Genomic DNA, 24,646 nt, shown 5'->3' with positions numbered 1-24,646 from the left:
GATATCAATGTTGCCAATAGTCATATGGTTCTGCTGTAGGTCTAATATAGGATTTCTCAACCTCAGCACTATTGACGTTTTGGGCCAGAGAGTTCTTTGTTGTGGGTTCTGTGCACTGAACCTGACCTCTGCCCACTAGATGCCAGCAGCAGTCCCTTCTAGCGTGACAAGCAAAAATGTCTTCAGATATTGCCAAATGGTCCTTGGGGGACAAAATCGCCCATACATGAGAAACACTGGTCTAAGAGGGTATAATTTAGATAACATTTTCCCATACTTTTAGATGATAAACACAATATTTACAAATAAAATGGTCTCTCTAGTAGCTATAGAATAAAATCACGTGAAATCAATTCCTTATAATAAATCACTTTCTGCATATATACTTCCTCTTGGTTCTGTTTCTCTGGAAAATCCTGACCAATACAAATGGCTATAAAGCTAATCCCACACAAGGGACCTATTTCCCATTGATTTCTATCATCAAAATTTTCTAATAGAGGTAGAACATTTTCTATTCAATAGTCTGATAAATAATTTAACAATTTCAGATTTGATAAAGCAAAACAATTAAATTGAACTAAATGCTATAATTAGAAATATTCAGGCAACCATATGCAAAATTTCTTCCTTAATTTATCAATTTTGAGCAAAAACGATTCCATGTATCAGGATGCTATAGGTTAGATGACGTTATTATCGTTAATAATTATAAAAATGACAATAATAAAACTTTGGACAGATTAAGTGTTCTGTTTGTATTTATCAATCACAGAAACAGAATTTCTCTATGGAGAATCTGTGACAACTAAAACATCTGTTCTAAGGGTTTGTTCTGCAGAGAGATTAAACTGAAATTTTTAAGAATTGAAAGAAGTATTGCAATTCTTACCAATGAAGTAGAGATTCTAGAAAAAAAGTACAATTAACCATTCCAAGAAAATTAATGCAGATGAACAGAAAAAGCTCGCACTTTTCACTTTACTTACATTTACTTTATAAAACCGTTATTCCTCCCCTTACAATAAAAATGCTCTGGTTAAGAGGCATACTGCCCACATAAAGTATCATTTTCTTTTCGAAGTTTCAATTTACATACTACTTTTCAGCAGTGCGCTACAAAACATGCAAAATATACCTATAGGAGGTTAGTTACCTTCTAAAAAGGTTTAAATTTTCAGCAGAAATGAAATAACTTGAACAGTTTATCAGTAGCCATAGTTAGATATGAAGAGTCTATAAATTCACATTCACATGTGATTATAGTTTAAAATGCCATCTCACATTTTGAATTCTTTAAAGTCCAGATTTGATTTAATACATCCTTGAATAATGGTTCTGAAAAGGAGTCAGGGAAGTCAACTGTTTTTAGCAAGTACCTTTTGGAGCTATTGAATGTTAGGTACTCTTAACATGTAAGCAAATATAATGCTTAGATGTTATAGCCCTTTACATAATAAAACTGTAAACAAAATTTTCTTATACTAAATGATTACTTGAATAGTTATGATAATACATTAAATTTCTCCCAGAAATATTTTTGCCTTAAGATGTTCATATATGAGGACTGATATACTAAGAAGGAAAAGCAACTTTATTTCAGAATATTCCTAATTGGTATCAAGTTACTGACCTGCTTGATATTCTTGGAGACAGGACCTGGAATAATACACTCATCACTGTCAGAAGCTGAGCTGTCTTCTTCATCTGTTACAAAATAAAATGTTAGTGGTTTAAATCTATTAAGCCAGTTATATTTACATCTTGTGAAATGAAGAGAAAGAACAATGTGATAATCATATGTGAACCTCTTTAACAGAAAAGATATTTACATTTACATTACATTTTTGAATAAAGGAAAAATTACTGAAAATTCCAAATTTAGTTTTAGTAGAAACAAAAGAAATAAAAATATAGCTTGGTGTAGTATACACCTAAAATATATATATATTTTATCCTCATTCGAGGACATTTTTCCATTTTTTGTACAGACAGAGTGGGAGGGAGAGAGAGGAAGAGAGAGAGAGGGAAACATTGATGTGAAAGGGACACATCGAGTGGCTGCCACCCGCACGACCAACCAGGGCCAGGGACAAACTGCAACCGAGGTACATGCCCTTAGCGGGAACCGAACCCAGGTCTCTCCAGACCACAGGTGGACGCTCTAACCGCTGAGCCAAACTGGCCAGGGCTAAAAAATATATTTTTAAAGAGGACAGGGTAATAGATGTTTGCCAAAAGCCTAACCAATAATATTGTGTAAGAATCAAGTTATTCTTACTATTTAAAAACATTTTTAGAAGTTTTATAGCTTTATTGTGATAAAATTGACATCCAATAAACCACGCACATTTAAAGTGCAAAATTTGATCTTTTTACATATATAATCCTGTGAAAGCATCACCAAAATTAAGATTATAAACATACCCATCACCCCCAAAAGATCCCTTATGCCTCTTTGTAATCTCTTCCCCTCTTCGTCTCTCTTCTCACTTGTTCTTCCCCAGTCAACAACTTAAAATGTTTTGTCACTACAGATTAAATGCCTTTTCTACATATTTATATCAGTCAAATCATATTGTAAGTTGTTTCTTTTGGGGGTCTGAGTTCTTAGTTTTAATTGTTTTTTAATTCTCACCCTAGGATATTTTTAACATCTTCAGACAGAGTGGAAGGAAGGGAAGAAGGGCGGAGAGATAAAAATATTAGCATGGGAGAGATACACTGATTGGTTGCCTCCCACGCAGCCTGACCAGGGCTGGGGAAGAACTGCAACCAAAGTACGTGCCCCTGGCCCGAATCGAATCTGCGACTCTTTGGTCCACGGGCTGACGCTCTAACCACTGAGAAAACTGGTCTTAGTTTTAATTTTTAAAAATTCAAGTCCTCCAGCCCTGAGCAGTGGTTAGAGCGTCGGCCCATGGACTTATGAGTCACGGGTTTGATTCCGGTCAAGGGCACGTACCTTGGTTGTAGTTCATCCCCAGCCCTGGTTGGGGTCGTGCAGGAGGCAACCAGTCAACATCTCTCTCTCACATTGATGTTCCTCCCCCCCCCCCAACCTCTCTCTCTACCCCCTCTCCCCTCCCTTCCACTCTATCTGAAGATAAATGGAAAAATATCCTCGGGTGAGGATAAAAAAAAATTCAAGTCCTCCAGACTAATCCAGATGATAGCACTGAACCCGAAGAGAATATAAAGCCACTTAATACATAAATTGGGAACATGGTCAGCAATAATTGCATTCTCTTGTGGCACCCAAGTGGAAATGAGAGAGATGAACAATTCCACCTGATCATAGCTGACTAGACTGAACTATACCCATCGTTTCTGTCGAGAAACAGGTATCACGAAGTAGCTCTAAATGAAGATTTAATTATGAAATGAAGATGTTCTACGAGGCATACTATTAAATCAAGCTAACAGTTAAATAAGTAATGTCAATTCAAAAAAGACAGTCACCTTCGGGTTCCAATTCCTCAGTTATTTCTGTTTCGTCTTCAGAAGAAGTCACACTTGGCTCTGCAAGCTGGCCCTGGGACAGCAGAGACACGTCACCGCCTCCCCACTGCCGCGTGTTCCCAGTGCTCCCGCTCCGCTTGCCTGCGCTGCCCTCCTGAGACGCCTGGAGAGAGGACAGCACACTGACATCAGCATCACTGATGACATCACATTGGCAGCAGTTTTTCTGTAGCATTTGAATAATAAAGCATGTAAACCTGAGACTTAAATACACAGACATGCAATAGGTATGATTAATTCTAAAATAATCGCTTAAATTGTACAAATAAAAATATGTAAATAAAAATCTAATTACAAAGAATAAAAACATTAATTTCAAAATAAATTTTACATTAACTCACATATCTATTTTATATTATGCTAATATCAGTATAACTGTAGTTGTTACACTTGCCAGATTTTTTATCTTTCTATCCCGAGGAAGACTATACAAAAACAAGATCAATGCTATGATTTCCTGATCCATGTCAATACAAAGACAAAGTCCTTAAGAACCAAATTAAAGCCCTGGCCAGTTTGGCTCAGCGGTTAGAGCGTCCGCCTGCGGTCCGGAGAGACCCGGGTTCGGTTCCCGCTAAGGGCGCGTACTTCGGTTGCAAGTTTGTCCCCGGCCCTGGTTGGTCGTGCGGGTGGCAGCCACTCGATGTGTCCCTTCACGTCGATGTTTCCCTCTCTCTCTCTTCCTCTCTCTCCCTCCCACTCTGTCTGTACAAAAATAAAAAAAAAAATAAAAATAAAAAATATAAAAAAAAAAAAGAACCAAATTAAATATTTTGAAACAGTTTTAATGCAAATACATACCTCAAAAATATGTGAAACAGCTGGCATACTAATATCTATTTCTGGTGTATGCTGCACTTCTGGTGAAATTTCCTTCCTGTCCTCAGGAGGAGTAGAAGTCTCCTTATATTAATGTAAAAACATGCATGTATGTTATTTTAGATTATTACTAAATCCAAAATCATTCTAAGACTTTTACATATATAGGTATATATATATAATATATAACGATACTAATAAAAATCAGGAGCAAATCTAGCAGCTACCCACAGGACAATGAAGTAGTGCATTTCAGTAAAATGACTGACGTCCGTCATGGTCTGTATGTGCAATTTAAGAACTACAGGCATATTTCATAGAAACATTGATTATAATCTCAAAATGTGAAAACAATGCAAATGTCCAACTGCACATTAACTATATAAATATGTCACATCCAATACTGACACTGAAGAGAGTATACAATATACTGTTGAGTAAAAAAGACAGTTACACAATATATATAATTGCATACTGTTGTTAAAAAACAAATTTGCAAACAAACAAATATGCATGTACATTTCCACAGTAAAAAGTATAAAAGGAACTTCATCAAAATTTTATCTCTGATATAGATTTGGGAAAATTGAATTTTGCTATTTTTATTTATTTTCCTTTTTAACTCATCTTTATTGTTGACTGTATTACAGATGTCCCCCCCTTTTCCCCATCGACTCCCTCCTCCCCAATCCTGCCCCCTCCTGCCTTCCCTGCACTACGGTTGGTGTCCACTGGTTATGCATATATGCATAGAAGTTCTCTGGTTTATCTCTTCCCCCCCTCACTCCCTCCTTTCCCTTTGAGGTTCATCAGTCTAACCACCAATTTGTACTTCTTAATTCCTTCATCTTTTTCACACATCCCTCCAGCCACTGTGTATCTGACAAGCAACAAAAAGTTCTCTGTATCTATGAGACTGTTTCTGTTCTGCTTGCTCATTTTGTTTGTAGATTCAATTTTTGATTTATTTCCATTTTATTGTTCATATTTTTGTTCTTCTTCTCCTTCAAGAACCCTGGCCAGTTTGGCTCAGTGGTTAGAGTGTTGGCCCGCGGACCAGAGAGACCTGGGTTCGGTTCCCACAAAGGGCATGTCCCTCAGTTTGTCCCCAGCCCCGGTTGGGGTTATGTGAGTGGCAACCAGTTGATGTGTTCCTCTCACATCGATGTTTCTATCTCTCTCTTCCTCCCTCCCTCTCTCCCTCCCGCTCTATCTGAAGATGAAAGCAAAATCCTCAGGTGAAGATTTAAAAAAAATATATATATACATATATATATATTTAGCCCTGGCCAGTTTGGCTCAGCGGTTAGAGCGTCAGCCTGTGGTCCAGAGAGACCCGGGTTCGGTTCCTGCTAAGGGCACGTTCCTCAGTTGCAGTTTGTCCCTGGCCCTGGTTGGGTCGTGTGGGTAGCAACCACTCGATGTGTCCCTTTCAGGTTGATGTTTCTCTCCCCCCCCCCGCCCCTCCACTCCATCTAAACAAAAAATGGAAAAATGTCCTCAGGTGAGGATTAAAAAAAAAAAAGAAAAGAAAACATTTCATATAATACTGGTTTGGTGGTGATGAACTCCTTTAGCTTTTTTCTTGTCTGGGAAACTCTTGATATGTCCATTGTTTCTAAATGATTGCTATGCTGGATAGAGTAATCTTGGTTGTAGGTCATTGTTTTTCATCACCTTGAATATCTCTTGCCACTCCTTTCTGGCCTGCAAAGTTTCTTTAGAGAAGTCAGCTGACAGTCTTATGAGAGCTCCTTTTTAGGTAACTAACTGCTTTTCTCTTGCTGCTTTTAAGATTCTCTTTGTCTTTAACCTTTGGCATTTTGATGATGATGTGTCTTGATGTGGCCTCTTTGGGTTCATCTTGTTTCGGACTCTCTATGCTTCCTGGACTTGTATGTCTGTTTCTTTCATCAAGTTAGTTAAGCTTTCTGTCACTATATTTACAAATAGGTTTTTAATTTCTTGCTCTCTCTCTTCTCCTTCTGGCACCCCTATGATGCAAATGTTGGTATGTTTGAAGTTGTTCCAGAGGTTCCTTACACTGTCCTCATTTTTTTTGGATTCTTTTTTATTTTTGCTGTTCTGATTGGGTGTTTTCTGCTTCCTTATATTCCAAATCGATAGTTTGCTTCTTGGCTTTACCTACTCTACTATTGATTCCCTGTAAATTATTCTTTATTTCAGTTAGTGCATCCTTCATTTATGATTGGTCCTTTTTTATGTTGTTGATGTTCTCACTAAGTTCCCTGAAGGTTTCCTTAAGTTCCTTGAAGGTCTCACTAAGTTCCTTGAAGGTCTCACTAAGTTCCTTGAGCAACCTTACAACCAGTGTTTTGAACTCTGCATCTGATTGATTGCTTATTTCCATTTTGTTTAGTTCTTTTCCTGGAGTTTTGTTCATTTCTTTCATTTGGGATGTGTTTCTTTGTCTCTTCATTTTGGCTGCTTCCCTGTGATTGTTTCTATGTATTAGGTAGAGTTGCTATGTCTCCTAGGCTTCATAGGGTGGCCTGTTGTTGTAGGTGTCTAGTCAAACAGGTGGTGGCTGCACTGGGACTGGGCAGTATGGAGACAAGGTGAGCATTCCTAGTGCTACCAGAAGGGCCACAGTTCACTGACACAACTATTCACTGCCCTGTATGGACAATTGTAGAACCACTTCCAATTCCCAGCACTTGTTCATTTTCTGTGTTTATAGCAGCACTATTCACAACGGCCAAGATCTGGAAACAGCCCAGGTGTCCATCAGCAGATGAGTGAATAAAAAAGCTGTGGTACATGTACTCAGTGGCGTCTGCACCCCGCGGCCTGCAAGCTCTTGGGCTCTTCGGCCTGAGACATTGCGGAGGGGCCAGAAGGTGCAGTTGGCTTCCCCACCTCGGGTCCTTGTCCAGCACTCACCGTGGCCACGCTTTGTTGCTTATTTTTATTTTCTAACATTTCTATAATTATAAATTAATCATGTAATTAAAAGTTGTACATGCTAAATTAGTTACATGATTTCTATCAATTTACAGTCAACCATTTTTCCATGGTTCATAAACTGATGTTTATTGTTAAAATATAGTTTATCATGCTTTAAAAATTTTTATTGATTGATTTGAGAGAGAAAGGGAGAGAGGAGAGGGACAGAAAGAGAGAGAGAGAGACATCAATTTGCTGTTCCACTTATTTATGCATTCATTGGTTGATTCTTGTATGTGTCCTGACCAGAGACTGAACCTGCAACCTTGGCGTATGAGGACAATGTTCTAACCAACTGAGCTACCCAGCCATGGCTATCATTTTGGCTATTCTATTCTATTTTTCTTTATTGATTTTCAGAGAGAGAGAAAGGGAGCAGAAGAGAGAGATAGAAACATCAATTGGTCACCTCCTGCATGTCCCCCACTAGGGATCGGGCCCACAACTGGGGCATGTGCCCTACCTGGGAATCAAACTGGTGACTTCTTGGTGCACGGGTTGATGCTCAACCTCTGAGCCACTCCAGTCGGGCTATCATTTTGGTTCAGTGGTTAGAGCATTGGCCTGTGGTCCAGAGAGACCCGGGTTCGGTTCCCACTAAGGGCATGTAACTCGGTTGCAGTTTGTCCCCAGCCCTGGTTGGGTTGTGCAGGTGGCAGCCACTCGATGAGTCCCTTTCATGTCAATATTTCTCTCTCTCTCTCCCTCCCACTCTATCTGAACAAAAAAACAAACAAACAAAAACAACAACTACAAAAATGTCCTTGGGTGAGGATAATAAATAAATAAATAAATAAATAAAAGGAAAAATGCCCAATGTAGAAAATGCAAAAGTTAAACAAGAAAACATAAAAAGAAATCAATATAAATCCATATTCCTATTATCTAATGATAATATCTACTAATAAGCAGTTATATTTCTATTTCTTTATAATTGATTTTTAATGCAAATAAAAAATGTTGGTTATATAGTGATAATTATTTTGTAAATGTAATATATCCTGTTATATTAAAAATTTTAACATTGTAACATAAAAGTTTCTCCTGATATGAAACTTTGGGTAAACATCATTTTTTTTAAAGCAGAAAAAGCAAATATAAACTTCATTAGGCCAGTGAACTATAGAGTAGAAAGAATCCTATAAAATACATAATATCCAGAGACATAGAGGTTGTAACTATTTGCTGACTGGTTTTGCTATTATACCATACTATAATGATGTAGGTAGTATCTCTTTTACTGATAAAAAAACTAAGCTATGGTGATTAGTATATAAAATATTTTCCAATGTATTACCTTAATTTAACCTCACAACAACTACGCAATAATTCACATCAACATCTTTTTAAGAAAATACAAACTCAGTAACAACATAATAGTACTTTGAGAGGATGTATCATTATTCAGATCAAGGAGTAAGAACAGCACACACAATGCCAAGTTACAAAGCTAATGTTCTAGAAGAACAAGAAGCATTTAGTCACCCAATTTTCATTTAAATCAGGTAGGGTATACTACACCCATAACATTTATTTCCAATATTTGTTATAGGAAAAAAAACCACAGTATTTTCAGTGTTTACTACTTACAGAATTCTGATGTGGTGTGACATCATCTACGAAAGACACCTTCTTCTCCACAGCTGTTAAACGCTGTCGTGGTTTAGGTATCGGTGCCTAAGATAAACCAATATGACAAACTGAGTATAAAGAACATCTATTTTAGACAAAGCTTCAGCTATTTTTTTGTGTTTTTGTGTCTATTTTTACAAGAAATTCAAAGTCACTGTTACTCACTATAACTAATGTGCTTACAGAGGATGTTGGAGGTAGTCTTTGAGCAACTTCTAAATCTTCCTTCTGTATGAAATTTCCTAGGTCTTCAGATGTTATGGATTCATTTGGTGGAAGGTAAGCAAATTTCCATTTCAATATAACATGAATGGTTCCTGAAGGATGCTTTTTATGATCTGTTAACTCAAATATTCCTGTCAAATCATAAAAATATAATTTTAATTAATGCTAGAGTAAAGTTTTATTACCAGAATAATTAAGGAGAACTACCCACAACTTAAAAAATAATTCTGGCTTTCACTCACAACCCAAATGTCTTAGAGAATAAAATAAAGACAAAAGGATATATGATAGGTTCATCTCTCAAGTAGACTTCTCTCAGAAGTTAAGGCCTCAAAAATAATACTGATTCAAAATTGAGAAATTAACTTATAAATATTTTAATCCACTGAAATTAAATTCAGAAATTATTCAAAATTCTTAGCCTTCCACCAAGACATTATCTGGGTTATAGCTCAAACATCAACCTTCATTTTGATTTGAATATTCTTGACAAAGACTTCTCTCTGTAGAAAAATATATTAAATCTTCAAAATTCTATATCTAAAGGAGTCTTTATATTACTATATAATTTTAAATATTTTATTGGAATTTGTTAAATTACTCGAAATTAATAGCAAAGCAAAAAATGTCCATAAGATAAACCATCCAAAACATATAGTAGTAATAAAAAATATCACCTACCTATATCTGTAATATTGAGTCGCAAGTTTTCTTGTTTTTTTTATTCCTCAGTAGAGGATATTTTTTGATTTATCCCCAGATAGAGCAGAAGTGAGGGAGAGAGAGGGTGAAAAAGAAACATCGATGGGAGAGCATTGATTGGTTGCCTCCCGCACTATCCCAACCAGGGTCAGGGATGAACCGCAACTAAGGTATGTGCCCTTGGCTGAAATTGAACCCGGGACTCTTTGATCAACGGGCTTGTCTAACTGCTGAGCCAATCTGGCCAGGGCTTGAGTCACAAGTTTTAATCATTTTATTAAATTTTTCAGTATAAAAAAACAAACCTATATTTCAAGAATAACTTTTGTTTAGAGGTATCCTTTACTTTGTCCTCAAGTGTATGACATGCCTTTTTTTTTTTTATCCTCACTCGAGGACATTTTTCCATTTTTTTGCTCAGATAGAAGGGAGAGAGAGGAAGAGAGAGTGAGAGAAACATCGATCGGAAAGGCACACATCGAGTGGCTGCCACCTGCACGACCAACCAGGGCCGGGGACAAACTGCAATCGAGGTACATGCCCTTAGCGGGAACCGAACCCGGGTGTCTCTAGACCGCAGGCCGACGCTCTAACCGCTGAGCCAAACTGGCCAGGGCTGACATGCCTTTTAATAGCTAGCTGGGAAAGAAAAAAAAAAAACAACTCTAGGACTTCAGGAAGAACAGGTGGAATATAGGGAGGTGATAAACGTCTGTAATAGGCACAGGTGAGACTTATACAAGGAAATCTATTGAACCTCAGTAAGAAGAGTAGGAGTCAGAAGAAACCTTACTAAGCAACTTGCACATGGTACTTGTAAGCTGACCAAACTCTGAATGCATCATTCGAGCCATTCACTGACCCACTGGCAAAGGTAGGAGCCTACCAGCCCTGACCATCATCGGCTGACCACTAAACTGTGCTGACCAGGCTTAAAATTAAAACAAGAATGAAATAAACTAAAACTTAGCAGAAACATCAGTGGCCACAGAGAGGCAAAATGACTACACAATCAGTCTAGGTAAGTCACAAACAAGCAAAAAGGGTAACAATAACCACCCCATGGAATGAGAAAGTTGGAATACAGAGTTGCTACAGTATAGTTTCCTCAATGCCCAGTTTTAAGAAAAGAGAGAGAGAGAGATACAAAGAAACTGGAGAGTGTGATGTATACACAGGGGAAAAAAAAGCCATCAATAGATACTTTCTGAGGATGTCCAGATGTTAAACTTAGCAAAGACCTTCGAGCAGCTATTATAAATATGTCCCAAGAATCAAAAGAAACCATATTTAAAGAATTAAGGAAAGTGTTGTTACAGTAACTTATAAAATAGAAAATATAATAAAGATATAGAAATTATTATTTTTTTTAAAAGAGAGAACTAAACAGAAATTCTGGAGTTGAAAAGTACAATTACTGAAATGAAAAAGTTCAATAGGTTCCGGTCAAGGTGGTGCGTAGGTAAACGCGGTATCGCCTCCTCCCACAACCACATCAAAATTACAACTTTACTTCACAACCACCTGAAATCAAGCTGAATGGAAGTCCTACAATTACAAAATTAAAGAAGCATGGCTGGCTGGTGTGGCTCAGTGGTTGAGCATCGACCCCTGCACCAAGAGGTCTCTGGTTCGATTCCCAGTCAGGACATGTGCCCAGGTTGTGGGCCTGATCCCCAGTGGGGGGCATGCAGCAGGCGGCCAGTTGATGTTCTCTCTCATGGATGTTTCTATCTCTCTCCCTTCCCCTTCTTCTCTCTCTAAAATCAATAAAGAAAAAAAAATGGAGCAGCCACATAGAGACTGTTAGAAGTGGAGGAGGCACGGATGGGCTGGTCCCACACCCACGTGTGGCGGATAAAAATCAGGAGGACACCTCGGCTGGGAAGGTCCCCCCTGAGGACTGAGGGGTCCCCGTCCCACACCAGGTGCCCCGCTCAGGGTTCCAGTGCCAGGAAGAGAGTCCCCATCACTTCTGGCTGGAAAACCAGCGGGAACTGAGGCTCAGGGAGGCTGAGGCAGCTGGAGCCCCAGGCAGCTCCTTAAAGGGCCCGCGCACGGACTTATCGGACTCTCTCCCTCTAAGCTCGGAGGGGAGACAGCTCGAGGGGGCACCAGAGACATAGAGGGAAGAACTGAGCTGTCTGGGACTGGAGCGAGGGCTGGAGAGGGGGCTTTCTCCGGGACAGACGTGCTGGCAGAGGCCTTTGTTCCTTTGGTGAGCCCTTCCCTGGGGCGGCAGACAGCAGCCATATCTGGGACTCCAGCAACCTGGCTCACAGTTTGCCCCGCCCTGGTGACTCCCTGAGGCCCTGTCCCACCCAGATTTCAGGCCCACCCAAGCTGTTTCCAGTGGCTTTACCACAGGATTGGCCTGTCTTGGCTCCTGCTTCAGATTTTCCTAAATTCTCTCAAACAAGCAGCATCTGGCCACAGGAAGCCCCATACCTCTCGCTAAGCGGCCCCAGGCCTGGCACTAGAAGCACCAGCCTTGGCTCACAGCTTGGCTTCGCGTGGGCACCCCCAAGCCCAGGACAGGAAGCAGCCATTTGAAGATTGCTTTTGTACCTTATGCCTGGTGGCCCCGGGTAGAACACAGGCAGTGGCTGACCTTGCCCCAGAGCCAGCACACCCAGTGGACAGCTTCAGACCATAATGAAGCACCACCACCCAACAAGAATGTGTCTACAAGCAACACATTCAAGAAATGGACTCGGGGGGTACCGGGGTACTTGCTCTGTGTGGTGGGCCCCTGCACAGATGATCCTCCAAGGTAGTCAGAAGTCGGTGGTCAGTGGGCACAGCCAGTCCTTACAGCTATCAGCCTGAGTAAAACCCTCCCATTGATTGTCAATAGTAATCAAGACTCAATTATAACAGAAGGGTGTAAAGTCCACATGAGGGATTGTACCTCAAGAGTCCAGCGGGGTGATCAGGGAGGCTGTGCCACTGGAACCTACAGGACACCTACTACAACAGGCCACCCTAGGAAGCCTAGGAGACATAGCAACTCTACCTAATACATAGAAACAAACACAGGGAGGCAGCCAAAATGAGGAGACAAAGAAACATGTCCCAAATGAAAGAACAGAACAAAACTCCAGGAAAAAAACGAAATGAAATGGAGAAAAGCAATCAGATGCAGAGTTCAAAACACTGCTTATAAGGATGCTCAATGAACTTAGTGAGGGCCTCAAGAGTATGATAAAGGACCAGTCAGAAATGAAGGATGCACTAACTGAAATAAAGAATAATTTACAGGGAATCAATAGTAGGGTAGGTGAAGCCATGAAGCAAATCATCGACTTGGAATATAAGGAAGCAAAAAACACTCACTCAGAATAGCAAAAAGAAAAAAGAATCCAAAAAAATGAGGATAGTATAAGAAGCCTGTGGGACAACTTCAAGTGTACCAACATTAAAATGGGGGTACCAGAAGGAGAAGAGAGCGAGCAAGAAATTGAAAACCTATTTGAAAAAATAATGACAGAAAACTTCTCTAACTTGGTGAAGGAAACAGACAACAAGTCCAGGAAGCATAGAGAGTTCCAAACCAGATGAACCCAAAGAGGTCCACACCAAGACACATCATCCTCAAAATGCCAAAGGTTAGAGACAAAGAGAGAATCTTAAAAGCAGCAAGAGAAAAGTAGTTATTTACCTACAACGGAGCTCCCATAAGGCTGTTAGCTGATTTCTTAAAAGAAACTTTGCAGGCCAGGAGGGAGTGACAAGAAATATTTAAAGTGATGAAAAGCAACGACCTACAACCGAGATTACTCTATCCTGCAAAGCTGTCATTTAGAATCGATGGCCATATAAAGAGTTTCCCAGACAAAAAAAAATCTAAAGGAGTTCATCACCACCAAACCAGTATTATATGAAATGCTGACAGGTCTTCTTGAAGAAAATGATAAAAAAATATGAATAAAATGGCAATAAATACGTATCTATTAACAACTGAATCTACAAACAAAATGAGCAAGCCAGATGGGAGGGGAGTTGGCTGAAAAAGATGAAGGGATTAAGAGTACAAATTGGTTGTTAGACTGATGAACCTCAAAGGGAAGGGGGAGGTGGGGTTGGAAGAGAGAAACCAAAGAACTTACATGCATATATACATAACCAATAGACACAGACCACAGTGTGGGGAAAGGAGAAGGGGGAGGGAAGGGTCAATGGTGGGGGGGACATCTGTAATATGCTCAACAATAAAGATAAGTTAAAAAAAAAAGTTCAATAGACAGGCTCAATAGGAGCTTTGAGGTGGCAGACGAATTGGCCCTGGCCGGTTTGGCTCAGCGGTTAGAGCATTGACCTGCGGTCTGGAGAGACCAGGGTTCAGTTCCTGCTAAGGGCACGTACCTTGGTCGCAGTTTGTCCCCAGCCCTGATTGGGTTGTGTGGGTGGCGACCGCTCGATGTGTCCCTCTCATGTCGATATTTCTCTCTCCTCTCTCTCTCTCTCTCTCTCCCTCCCACTCTATCTGAACAAAATATCAAAAAATGTCCTCGGGTGACTATAAAAAAAAAAAGAATCAATGAACATGAGGACTGACCAGTAGAGATTATCCAATTTGAAGAGAAAAAATTAAGAGAAATGAAAAGAGCCCCAGAGACCTGTGGGACACCATTAAACATATGAACATATATATATGTGAATCCAAGAAGAAGAAAAACGAGGACAAAAAAATAATTCAAGAAATAATGGCAATAACTCCCCGAATTTGGTACATAACAATACCCTATACATAAAGAAGCTCAACAAATCCCAAGCAGGGTAAGCACAAAGGGATCCAAACCTGGACACATCAATTGAAGTGTTAAAAGCTAAAAAAAACAGGATATCTTAAAAATTATTATTTTTTTCTTTATTGATTTTTTAGAGAGAGAGGACGGGAGAGGGAGAGAGAGATAGAAACATCAATGAGAGAACATCGACTGGCTGCCTGCTGCATGGCCCCCACTGGGGATTGGGCCACAACCTGGGCATGTGCCTTGACTGGAAATTGAACCGGTGACCTCTTGGTGCATGGGTCAACACTCAACCACTGAGCCACACTGGCAAGGCAAAAATAGAAAATCTTGATAAAAGCATCAAGTACCAGGGAACCATAATAATATTACCTGGCTGACTTCTCATCAGAAACAATGGATGGCAGAAGTCAACTGTCTGATATCCTCAAAGGGCTTAAAGAAAAAAATAACTGATGACCAAGAACACTGTACCTGGCAAAACTGTCCTTCAAAAAGTAATAACAGCCCAGTTGGTGTGGCTCAGAGGTTGAGCATCGACCCATGCACCAAGAGGTCAGCGGTTTGATTCCTGGTCGGGGAATGTGCCCAGGTTGTGGGCCAAGTCCCAGGGGGGGGCTTGCAGGAGGCGACCAATTGATATTCTTCCTCATCGATGTTTCTATATCTCTCTCCCTCTCTAAAATCAATTAAAAAAAAAAAAAAAACACAACAAAAAGTAAAAGCAAAATAAAGCCATTCCCAGATAACAATGCTTGAGAGAATTCATTTCCAGCAGACCTGACTTACAAGGCATATTAAAGGAAGTTCTTTAGACTGAAAGGAAGTAACACCAGACAGTAGTGGAAGAAATAAAAAATATCAGAAAAGGCAAATATAAGTTAATATAAAAAAGTCTCCTATAATTATGTATAGTCTCCCTTCTCTCAATTTCTTTAAACAATATACATTTATATAAAGCAATAACTATAACATTCTGTTTGGTTTCTAACAGATATAGGCACACTATATACATATATTTGACAAGTACACCGAGACGGGAGGAAATAAAACTATATGGGAACAGATCTTCTATATTTTAATGGAATTGTTAGTATTGATTTTAAGTAGATTGTGATAAGCTAAGATAAATATTGTAATTCCTGGAACAAGTACTAAAAAAAAATAACTAAAAAAAATATAATGTTAATAGGCTCAAAGATTATCTGAGATGGCTAGGAAGATCAATTATAAACAGAATAACATATCCATAATACTAAGGTATAATTTAGGTTTGTTTTTACAATTTCACAGATTAAGAAATAGGCTTACCTGAGATACACCTGTCATGTGCCAATGAAATTAGAGGCACACTGACTTTTCCTATGTAAATATCCTCCTGGGTATTACTATCATCAAACACATAAAAACTCAGAGACTCTGACTTAAGGTATCGATCCAAATCCATATTCATTGGCACTGGGAAACACATATGGTCATCAAACTGTGGATCATTGCTACTAGGAATGATGGCTGTGTCATGGTCTGCAAAATCAAAAAACTTGTACACAACATATGGGTGTGGCTGAAGGTGGCTTGCTTGGGACTGCAGGTGGTTGCAACATCTTATTGTAATATGAAGTTCATTTACGTTGCCATCTGTGGAATCAGCAGAACTGAGCTGAGCAGTTTTGGGTGCTTGCTGACTTAACTGGAAAAACATACATATTTATATTATAGCAAATATACAATAAAAAGATAAATAGCAGCTGCCAACCCCCAAACAAAATAATTTTGTAAATGGACAAAAACGTGCATATTTTCACTTCATAGAGAATTTCTCAGTAAAAGACTCTTGATTCTTATTCAAAACCAATATTTACTGGAACGTGTGTGAACAGATGATTCCTTGCTATTAGCAAAAAACACAGAAGACTGAACATACATTTAGAGATTGCTGTTAAAACCAAATGAAACCAAGAAAAAGTTAATCTGATGTTCTTTAATTCTATTTAATAACTGAGTAAAGTGAGCAGATGAGTCCAAAGACCAATGTTCTCTAGTTCACAATTTTATTAAGAACTTATCCTTCTATCATGCCAGCTATTTGGTTATATTCCATTCTTAAGTGACAATTCAATGGATTTGATGGGTCCCATCCAGAGGGATAATTTTGTTATATTTGGGTTGGCTCTCATTCTGAACTAGTGGGGTTTGGGGAAGTAGATACCTGAGGTCAAAATTAGCCAGTGTATCAAAGTACAACTGCTGTAAGAACAAGAGAACAGAATCAGAGATGAGCCTTGGAGGGGATAAACAGCTAGGACTAGGAGGCCACTTCAGAAGAGAGATGGGCAGGGCTAGAAACTGCTCTATGGCCCCTTTGCTCAGCAGCCAGTGCACAGGCACTTTAGTGAACAACTGCACTAACTGGAAACCCCCACCGCTGATGTGATCTGGGACAGCCAAGTTAGTGTTTCAGTGCCTTGCTCAGGTTAGTGTTGGAGAATTCTCTACTTTTCACAGAGGGATCCCTCCTTCACTGCACTTCTGAATCTGGATTGAGCATCTGGGACCTCTGACTCTAGAGAAGTTTACAGGAGAAGGAACAAGAGAGTCAGTCCTCATCTCCTTTGTGGAGACATCTGGCGGTGTGGATGGGAAATCTGAGAAGGGACTCACAGTACTGCTTCCCCAGGGCTAGTTTGCATTCAGCTGTAGAAGGCTGAGTGGGATGGTTTACAAAGATCCCCTCCGCTTCTTTCCCAAGTCTACCCACAAAGCCAAAATTCCAACAGTAAATAACTCATTGAAGCCAGAAACTGGGAGTCTAAAAACCTTTAAACTACAAAACTAAATAAATAATTTGGTGTATTTCTAGTTCCCTGAAGAATACTAGTCCAGAAAGATGATCTCTGGGAAAGGGTGCCATTCTTTCTTAAATATGGGAATCAATGTTATATTAGCAATGATTATTTTTTTTCAAAACTTATTTTTAGACAGAGAGAAAGGGAGAGGGAGAGAGAAATATCAATGTGAAAGTAAAACATCAATCAGCTACCTCCTGCGCACACTCCCCATTCCCCATCCTCCCCTCTACCAGGGGATCCAACCCGCAACCTGGGCATGTGCCCTGACCAGGAATCGAATTGGCAACCTTTTGGTACATGAGATAACATCCACCAATGGTGTCACACTGGCTAGGGATAGTAATGATTCTTTAATTGAAAGTTGCAGGAACTAATTCCATCTAGCAAATATAACAAAAAGAGACTTTAATATAAGGCTATAGTGCCCTGGCCAGTTTGGTTCAGTGGTTAGAGCTTTGGTCCACAGACCAAAGAGTCATGGGTTTAATTCTGGTCAAGGGCATGTACCTTAGTTGCGGTTTTGTCCCCGGTCCTGGTTGGGATCATGCGGGAGGCAACCAATTGATGTATCTCTCTCACATAGATGCCCCCCGCCCTAATCTGAAGATAAATAGAAAAATACCCTTGGGTATGGATTACTTTTTTTTTTATCCTCACCCGAGGACATTTTTCCATTTTTTTTTTTGTTCAGGTAGAGTGGGAACAGAGAGAGAGAGAGAAACATCGACGTGAAAGGAACACATCGAGTGGCTGCCACCCGCACAACCGACCAGGGCCGGGGACAAACTGCAACCGAGGTACGCGCCCTTAGCGGGAACCGAACCCGGGTCTCTCAGGACCGCAGGCCGACGCTCTAACCGCTGAACCAAACCGGCCAGGGCTGGATTACTTTAAAAAAAATAAGGCCATAGGCCCATCTCATGGAACTGTTACAGCAGAAATGTGGCTAGGCCTTAGGAAGGAAGTAGGACTAGAAACCACCAGAACGGACTCTCCACCTAGTTTCTATTCTCTGTATGCTGGGCTCATTATTTTCTCTCTCTAGATCCATTTTCTTTCCTTTGCTGTTAACATGGTAGAAGCTCCTAATTTTTTGCATGTTCCAGGGATGGAGAGTCTTGCTTTCTCTTGATCTCAGGAAGCAGAATCTGATTGGCTGAACTGGGGTCAGGTGGATATTTCTGAATCATTAGTTATAATTGGGTGGCGACTGAGGGAACAGGATCATCAAACATAAAGCTTGACACTGGGGGCCTAGCCCCATAGATGGGAGTGAGGGCAGTTCCAAATGAAAAAAGATCATTAAGACTTGAGCAGACATTCCACAATGTTTCTGCGATCTTCAATCCCTTTGTAACTCCACATAACTGCATAATTTAGGCTTCCTCTTGAGAATCATGTTGTACATGAGAAGTCCTAAAGTTAAGGATTCTATTTAACGTTGCTTAATTCAGTGCTTTCTGCATTCATTGGATCATGGCATTTATTCTTTTGGAAATACAGCCATGACTCCATGAAACATTGTTTGAACCTAAGGAACTGCATTTAAATGTCTAGCCCTGGCCAGTTTTGCTCAGTGGTTAGAGTGTCGGCCTGAGGACCGAAGAGTCGCAGGTTCTATTCTGGTCAAGGGCGCATACCTCAGTTGCAGTTCGGTCCCTGGTCCTGGTTGAGGTCAGCAGGAGGCAACAAGTCGATGTGTCTCTCTCACATCAGTATTTCTCTCTCTCTCCCTCCCTCCCACTCTAACTGAAGATAAATGGAAAAATATCCTCAGGTGAGGATTTAAAAAAAACAAACAGCCCAGGTAGTATGGCTCAGTGGTTGAGCATTGACCCTTGCACCAAGAGGTCGCTGGTTCGATTCCCAGTCAAGGCACATGCCCAGGTTGTGGGTCACATCCCCAGTGGGGGTCATGCAGGAGGCAGCCAAATGATGTTCTCTCTCATTGATGTTTCTCTCTCTCTAAAATCAATAAAGAAGAAAATATTACAAACAAAAAAACTACAAACGTCTAATTCTCAGTGACAATACTCATTTTGTGGTCCAATAATAGCTATGTATTTCCTTAATAGTAGATAATGTAATAAAAGTCATCTGATGTGTGATAATTGTATTGTAATTCTATATTTCAAGTGTCCTGGTTAGCACAAGGATGGGTTTCTTCGTGGTGATGGAATAATTCTGTATCTTGGTTGTGGTGGTAGTTACATGAATATATACACATGATAAACTGCACAGAACTCCTCCTCCCTGACACATGTAAAAACTGATTAAATCTGAATAAGGTCTGTAGCCTAGTTAATAGCACTGTACCGTGTCCACTTCCTGGTTTTCATATTGTCGTACAGCTATGTGAGATCTTACAACTGGGACTAGCTGTGTGAAGGGTACACAGGGCTTCTCTGTATATTTGTGCTACTTCCTGCAAGTCTATGATTATTTCAAAATAAAAAGTTAGAAAAAGTCACTTGATGGCTGTGAAAGAAAATAACTTCAGTTTAAAGCATGACATAGAAAAAATATTATAAAATGTCTGTGTCATAAAAGTGTTAAAGTCAAACAAGCTTACCCGTTGCGTTTGCTCTGGTCCCTTAAAATTTGATGTTAAATATCCCAAAGCCTTCGCCCGTTCTCGATAAAGTCGAATTGCTTGGTCCACGGGAACTCTTAATTGGAACCAGTATTCCACTGTGCCAAAATTTGGGATGTCTTCTTTAGTTCCTACAAATCAATATATAACTCACTGTTAAAATAGTCCTATAAATCAAAATATATACCAGTAAAAAGTACATCAATGGTACTATACATAAAAACTATAAATTTTATACTGAGTAAAATAGCATGTGACATGCACAAATGATGTGTGATTGGCAAACAACAGAGATGAAGAAAATGAAGTTACTTCTGCAAGTACGAGTTTTGCTGTGTTAAACATTATTAAAGAACTGTCAAACTATGTTTGAGAGCTTCCAATTTACACTATTTCAATCATTCTGAACGATAAAAGAAAATCTAAGTATTGGACCAAATACTCCACAAACTCTAATTGATGCTGCAGCACATTTTTTTTTTTTTTTTTAAAACAAGTTGTACTCAATGCAGTCTGACAGATACTATATGAAACCTCAAAATTATAAATATGATACTCCACATTATAATGCAATTTAAAGAAATCTATGGCCCCTTCCCCCTCTACTGTGTCACAAGTACAGGGCAAAAAAAGTCCATGGCTATGCCAAACGTGCACTGCATGTAATAGAACCTTGTATGACTTTGCTCTGCATACCCTCAGTACTTCTTTCAACCTGGGCAGCTCCACTCCTCTTCCTCTGCAAAGATTCCCTCGGAGGCTCCTGGGAGACTAAAGAGCGCTCTCTATGCCTGCACAGAGAGGAAGACTACGCCCTCATCAGGGCACTGAATGCTGCGACATAGCTGTCTGTTTCTCCCCAACATGAAGTTTCCCAAGGGCAAGGGCTGTGGTTTCCATTGATAGATTCTTACCAGAGGGACTGGTACTTAATGGGTACTCAAAAAATGGTTGAACAGATAATATTCTATACATAAAATTTCCTGAACAGAACATATTATTAAAAATATTATCCCTATTATCTCCTACTTCATCAATTTATTCCTTGCTAACGGACCATTCTCATCAATATATAATTCTCATCAATCAACAACATGGTTCAAATCTGCCAACACTTAAAAAATAATCCTAAAGGAAGAATATTAACACACACACATATTTGTTTGTATATGCACAAAATTTTCGGGGAAGAATCTATAGCCTTTGGTGAGAAAACCCAGAATAGCAGGGGACGGGTGGGAGATGGACATTTTATGGTCTAACCTTTTGTGCCTTTTTGATTTATGAATCATGTGAACATATTACTTATGCAATCAATCACTCAATCAATAAAATAAAATCCCTCCCAAGTCCCCCTCCTTCCCTCTTGAACTGTTTTCTTCTCTTGGCCTCAGGATACTGGATACTCTGGGTTTGCCTCCTACCTCCCAGGCCACTCCTGGCTCTTCTTCCTGAACCCTAAATATTGGCACTTCCCAAGGCTCAGTCCTTCACCGTCGTCGTCTTCATGTATATTCACTCTCCATGCGATATTATCTAGGCTCAAGGCTTAAAATATCCCATAGGCTAACGAGTCCCACTTTCACATCTCTGTCCATGACTTCAGCCTAGTGTCTCCAGCTGCTACACGGCGTCTCCACTTTGCTGTCCAGCAGGCAGGACAGCCTTAACTTCTTCACATGTGATCCTGATGTTCTTCCTCAGAGCTCCCCTTTCCCAGGCCCATCAGTGAATTGCCTACCCATTCCCCTAGCTGCTCAGGCCAGACGTTCTTGCCTCCTCTAGCTCCCTCACTATTCTACATTCAATTGTTAAACAAGTTTTTTGAAAAAAATTTGTTTGTTTATTGATTTTAGAGAGCGAGGAAGGAAGAGGGAGAGAGAGATAGAAACATCGATGAGAACATCGACTGGCTGCCTCCTGCATGCCCCCCACTGGGGACCAGGCCCACAACCTGGGCATGTGCCCTGCCCGAGACTCTAACTGGCAACCTCTCAGTGCATGGGTTGACACTCAACCACTGAGTCACACCGGCCGGGCTGATAAGCGTCTTGAAGAGTTAATCAAACATACACTTATGACCACTTCTTATCACCGCTTTCATTACCACCTTAATCCAAGCCACCACCTCTTTCACAGATTAATGCAAGAGCTGCTTGATAGTGGCCCTCTTTCCCCTCTTGGACCATCCAGACGTTTCTTCCTACAGCACCCACCCAGGTGGTTTTTCTAAAATCTATGTGTGATCACCTGGCTGGTGTGGTCAGTGGATTGAGCGCTGTCCCATAGCCTTAGAGGTCCGGGTTCAATTCTCAGTCAGGGCACATGCCTGGGTTGCAGGCTCAATCCCCAGTAGGGGGTGTACAGGAGGCAGCAGATCAATGTTTCTCTCTCACACTGATGTCTCTATCTCTCTCTCCCTTTCCTTCTTTCTAAAACATCAATAAAAACATATTTTAAAAAAAATTAAAATAAAACCTATGTGTGGTCATGTGACTTCCCTCATCAAAATCCTCCACTGACTTTCATCATTCAGGGGGAAAAAATCAAATCCAAACTCCTCACCATGACCTACAAGGCTCTACAGCATGAACTGGTCCCTGCCTTTCTTAAATCTCACCTCTGCTCTAGCCCCTGCCTTCTTGCTGCTCCTGCCTCAGGCCTCTGGACTTGCCGTTTACGCTGCCTGAAACATTCCTCCTCTGGTCTTGGCATGGGTCTTCATTCAGATCTTCACCAATGTCACTCCGCAGAGAAGCCCTTATCTGAATTAGCACCCTTCCATCTCTGTCTTCAGCTGCTTGCCCCAATCATTTTTCATCATATGTGAGGGAGACTCTATATCTGTATCTATATCTACATCTACATCTACATCTATATTTATCTATCTAATTTGTTCTATGGACTATCTTCTCCTCTAGCAGATAAGCTATGTGAGGGCAGGGGCTTTGTCTGTCTTATTTACCACTGACCACTGTATTCCCAGTACTCAGTAACAGTGATAACAAAACACTCTTAAAAAATATTTGATGGCCCTGGCTAATTTGGCTGCACAGTTAGAGCATGGCCCACAGACTGAAGGGTCTTGAGTTCGATTCCCAGTCAAGGGCATGTACCTGGGTTGCAGGTTGGATCCCTGGCCACAGCCCTGGCTGCGTGGGAAGCAATCAATTGATATAAGTTGATGTTTCTCTCTCCTCTCTCTCTCTCTCTCTCTCTCCCCCACCCCCACCTCCCTTCTTCTCTTCCACTCTATCTAAAAATCAGTGGAAAGCCCTGGCTGGTTTTTGTCAGTGGTTAGAGCATTGGCCTGTGGACCAGAGAGTCCCAGGTTCGGTTCCCACTAAGGGCACGTACCTCGGTTGCAGTTTGTGGTGGTTTGTCCCCAGCCCCAGTTGGGGTCGTATGGGTGGCAGCCACTCAATGTGTCTCTCTCACATTGATATTTCTCTCTCTCTCTCTTCCCCCTCTCTCCCTCTTGCTCTATCTGAAGATAAATGCAAAAGAAATGTCCTCAGGTGAGAATAAAAGAAAAAATAATAAAATGAAAATCAGTGGGAAAATATCCTTAGGTGAGGATTAACAAAAAAATAAATAAAAATTAAAATAGAGCAACAAAGATTGATGAATGTAGTACATTTAATGTTTAATCAAACAAGGGTATCAATTTTATAAATAAACATTTGCACTTATAAGCTTTTAAAAAATTAGCAGCCACTGCACTGACATCATCGAGACATGTGGGCAGTCCAAACATCTGTGGGCGGCTACATTAGAGAATGCTGCCCTTCCCCTGAAGGCACCTTGAGTCTGTAAAAGAAGATACTACCAAGAAACACCAAATTACTATATAAACCACGTTAGTGAGTCAAACAGCCCAAGTTTACAAAATTGTACTTACCAACCAAACTTGCTGTGCCAAATATTCGACCGCTTTTTTCTAGAATTTCATGGAATCTCAACAGACATGCTGCAATTGTTTCGTAATCTGTGCCGTATGCTCGGTGGACCTCCAGAGTGACAGTGTTCTTCTGAAGATAGTGTAAAAATAAGTCATTAACATGAACACGGTATTGAGAAGTGAAGTTGTATTCCGGGTGAAGGCCACGCACTATGGGAGTTGTCTGTAGTTCAAAATCATAGAAAGCGTAGGTACAGAAAGTGACAGGCTCTTTATCTCCAGACGCCTGTAACACTTCAGGAGAAAAGGTTACTTTGTTGATATGGATTTCAAATAGGTTTTCACCTCGTTCTAAGTGAATGGTTTCATCAAATTCATCCACAGAGTCATCTGGCAGGATTTCTGGTTTAAATTTGTACTGCTTGGTGCCATAGGCAATATCCTTTAATTGGGCTGCAAGAGAAGACACACAGTTTAGAGATTTCAAAATACTGACAAATGAAGATACAAAGTGGCTTCCGAAGTGGATGGAAGTCTTGAGGCTTCTGGTGAACAGCCTCCATCTTAAATTCTACGACTTCACTATTTTTCTGTACCTAATATTGTACAGAAATTCATCATTTGTTTTGACATCACTTATTAAATAAGAAAACTACAACCTAATTGTAACACAGGCTATCCT

General features: G+C 40.2%; 1 protein-coding gene across 1 annotated transcript in view; it reads right to left on the bottom strand.

Annotated features, from left to right (window-relative positions):
* RPGRIP1L (RPGRIP1 like) overlaps positions 1–24,646 on the bottom strand; it is a 98,956-nt gene that overhangs the window by 28,837 nt on the left and 45,473 nt on the right. Inside the window, exons 15-22 of the mRNA XM_036275838.1 lie at positions 23,965–24,417; positions 20,043–20,194; positions 15,933–16,311; positions 9,106–9,296; positions 8,899–8,985; positions 4,324–4,425; positions 3,463–3,625; positions 1,634–1,707 (exon numbers count right to left, since the gene is read on the bottom strand). Of these exons, the coding sequence (XP_036131731.1) occupies positions 1,634–1,707; positions 3,463–3,625; positions 4,324–4,425; positions 8,899–8,985; positions 9,106–9,296; positions 15,933–16,311; positions 20,043–20,194; positions 23,965–24,417 (1,601 nt within the window). The remainder of the gene's footprint in view (positions 1–1,633; positions 1,708–3,462; positions 3,626–4,323; positions 4,426–8,898; positions 8,986–9,105; positions 9,297–15,932; positions 16,312–20,042; positions 20,195–23,964; positions 24,418–24,646) is intronic.

The sequence above is a fragment of the Molossus molossus genome, unplaced genomic scaffold, assembly GCF_014108415.1.
Source record: "Molossus molossus isolate mMolMol1 unplaced genomic scaffold, mMolMol1.p scaffold_m16_p_21, whole genome shotgun sequence".
In the NCBI taxonomy this organism is placed as follows: domain Eukaryota; kingdom Metazoa; phylum Chordata; class Mammalia; order Chiroptera; family Molossidae; genus Molossus; species Molossus molossus.
The sequence above is the reverse complement of the archived record's forward strand: the minus strand, read 5'-3'. Positions and strand labels throughout refer to the sequence as shown.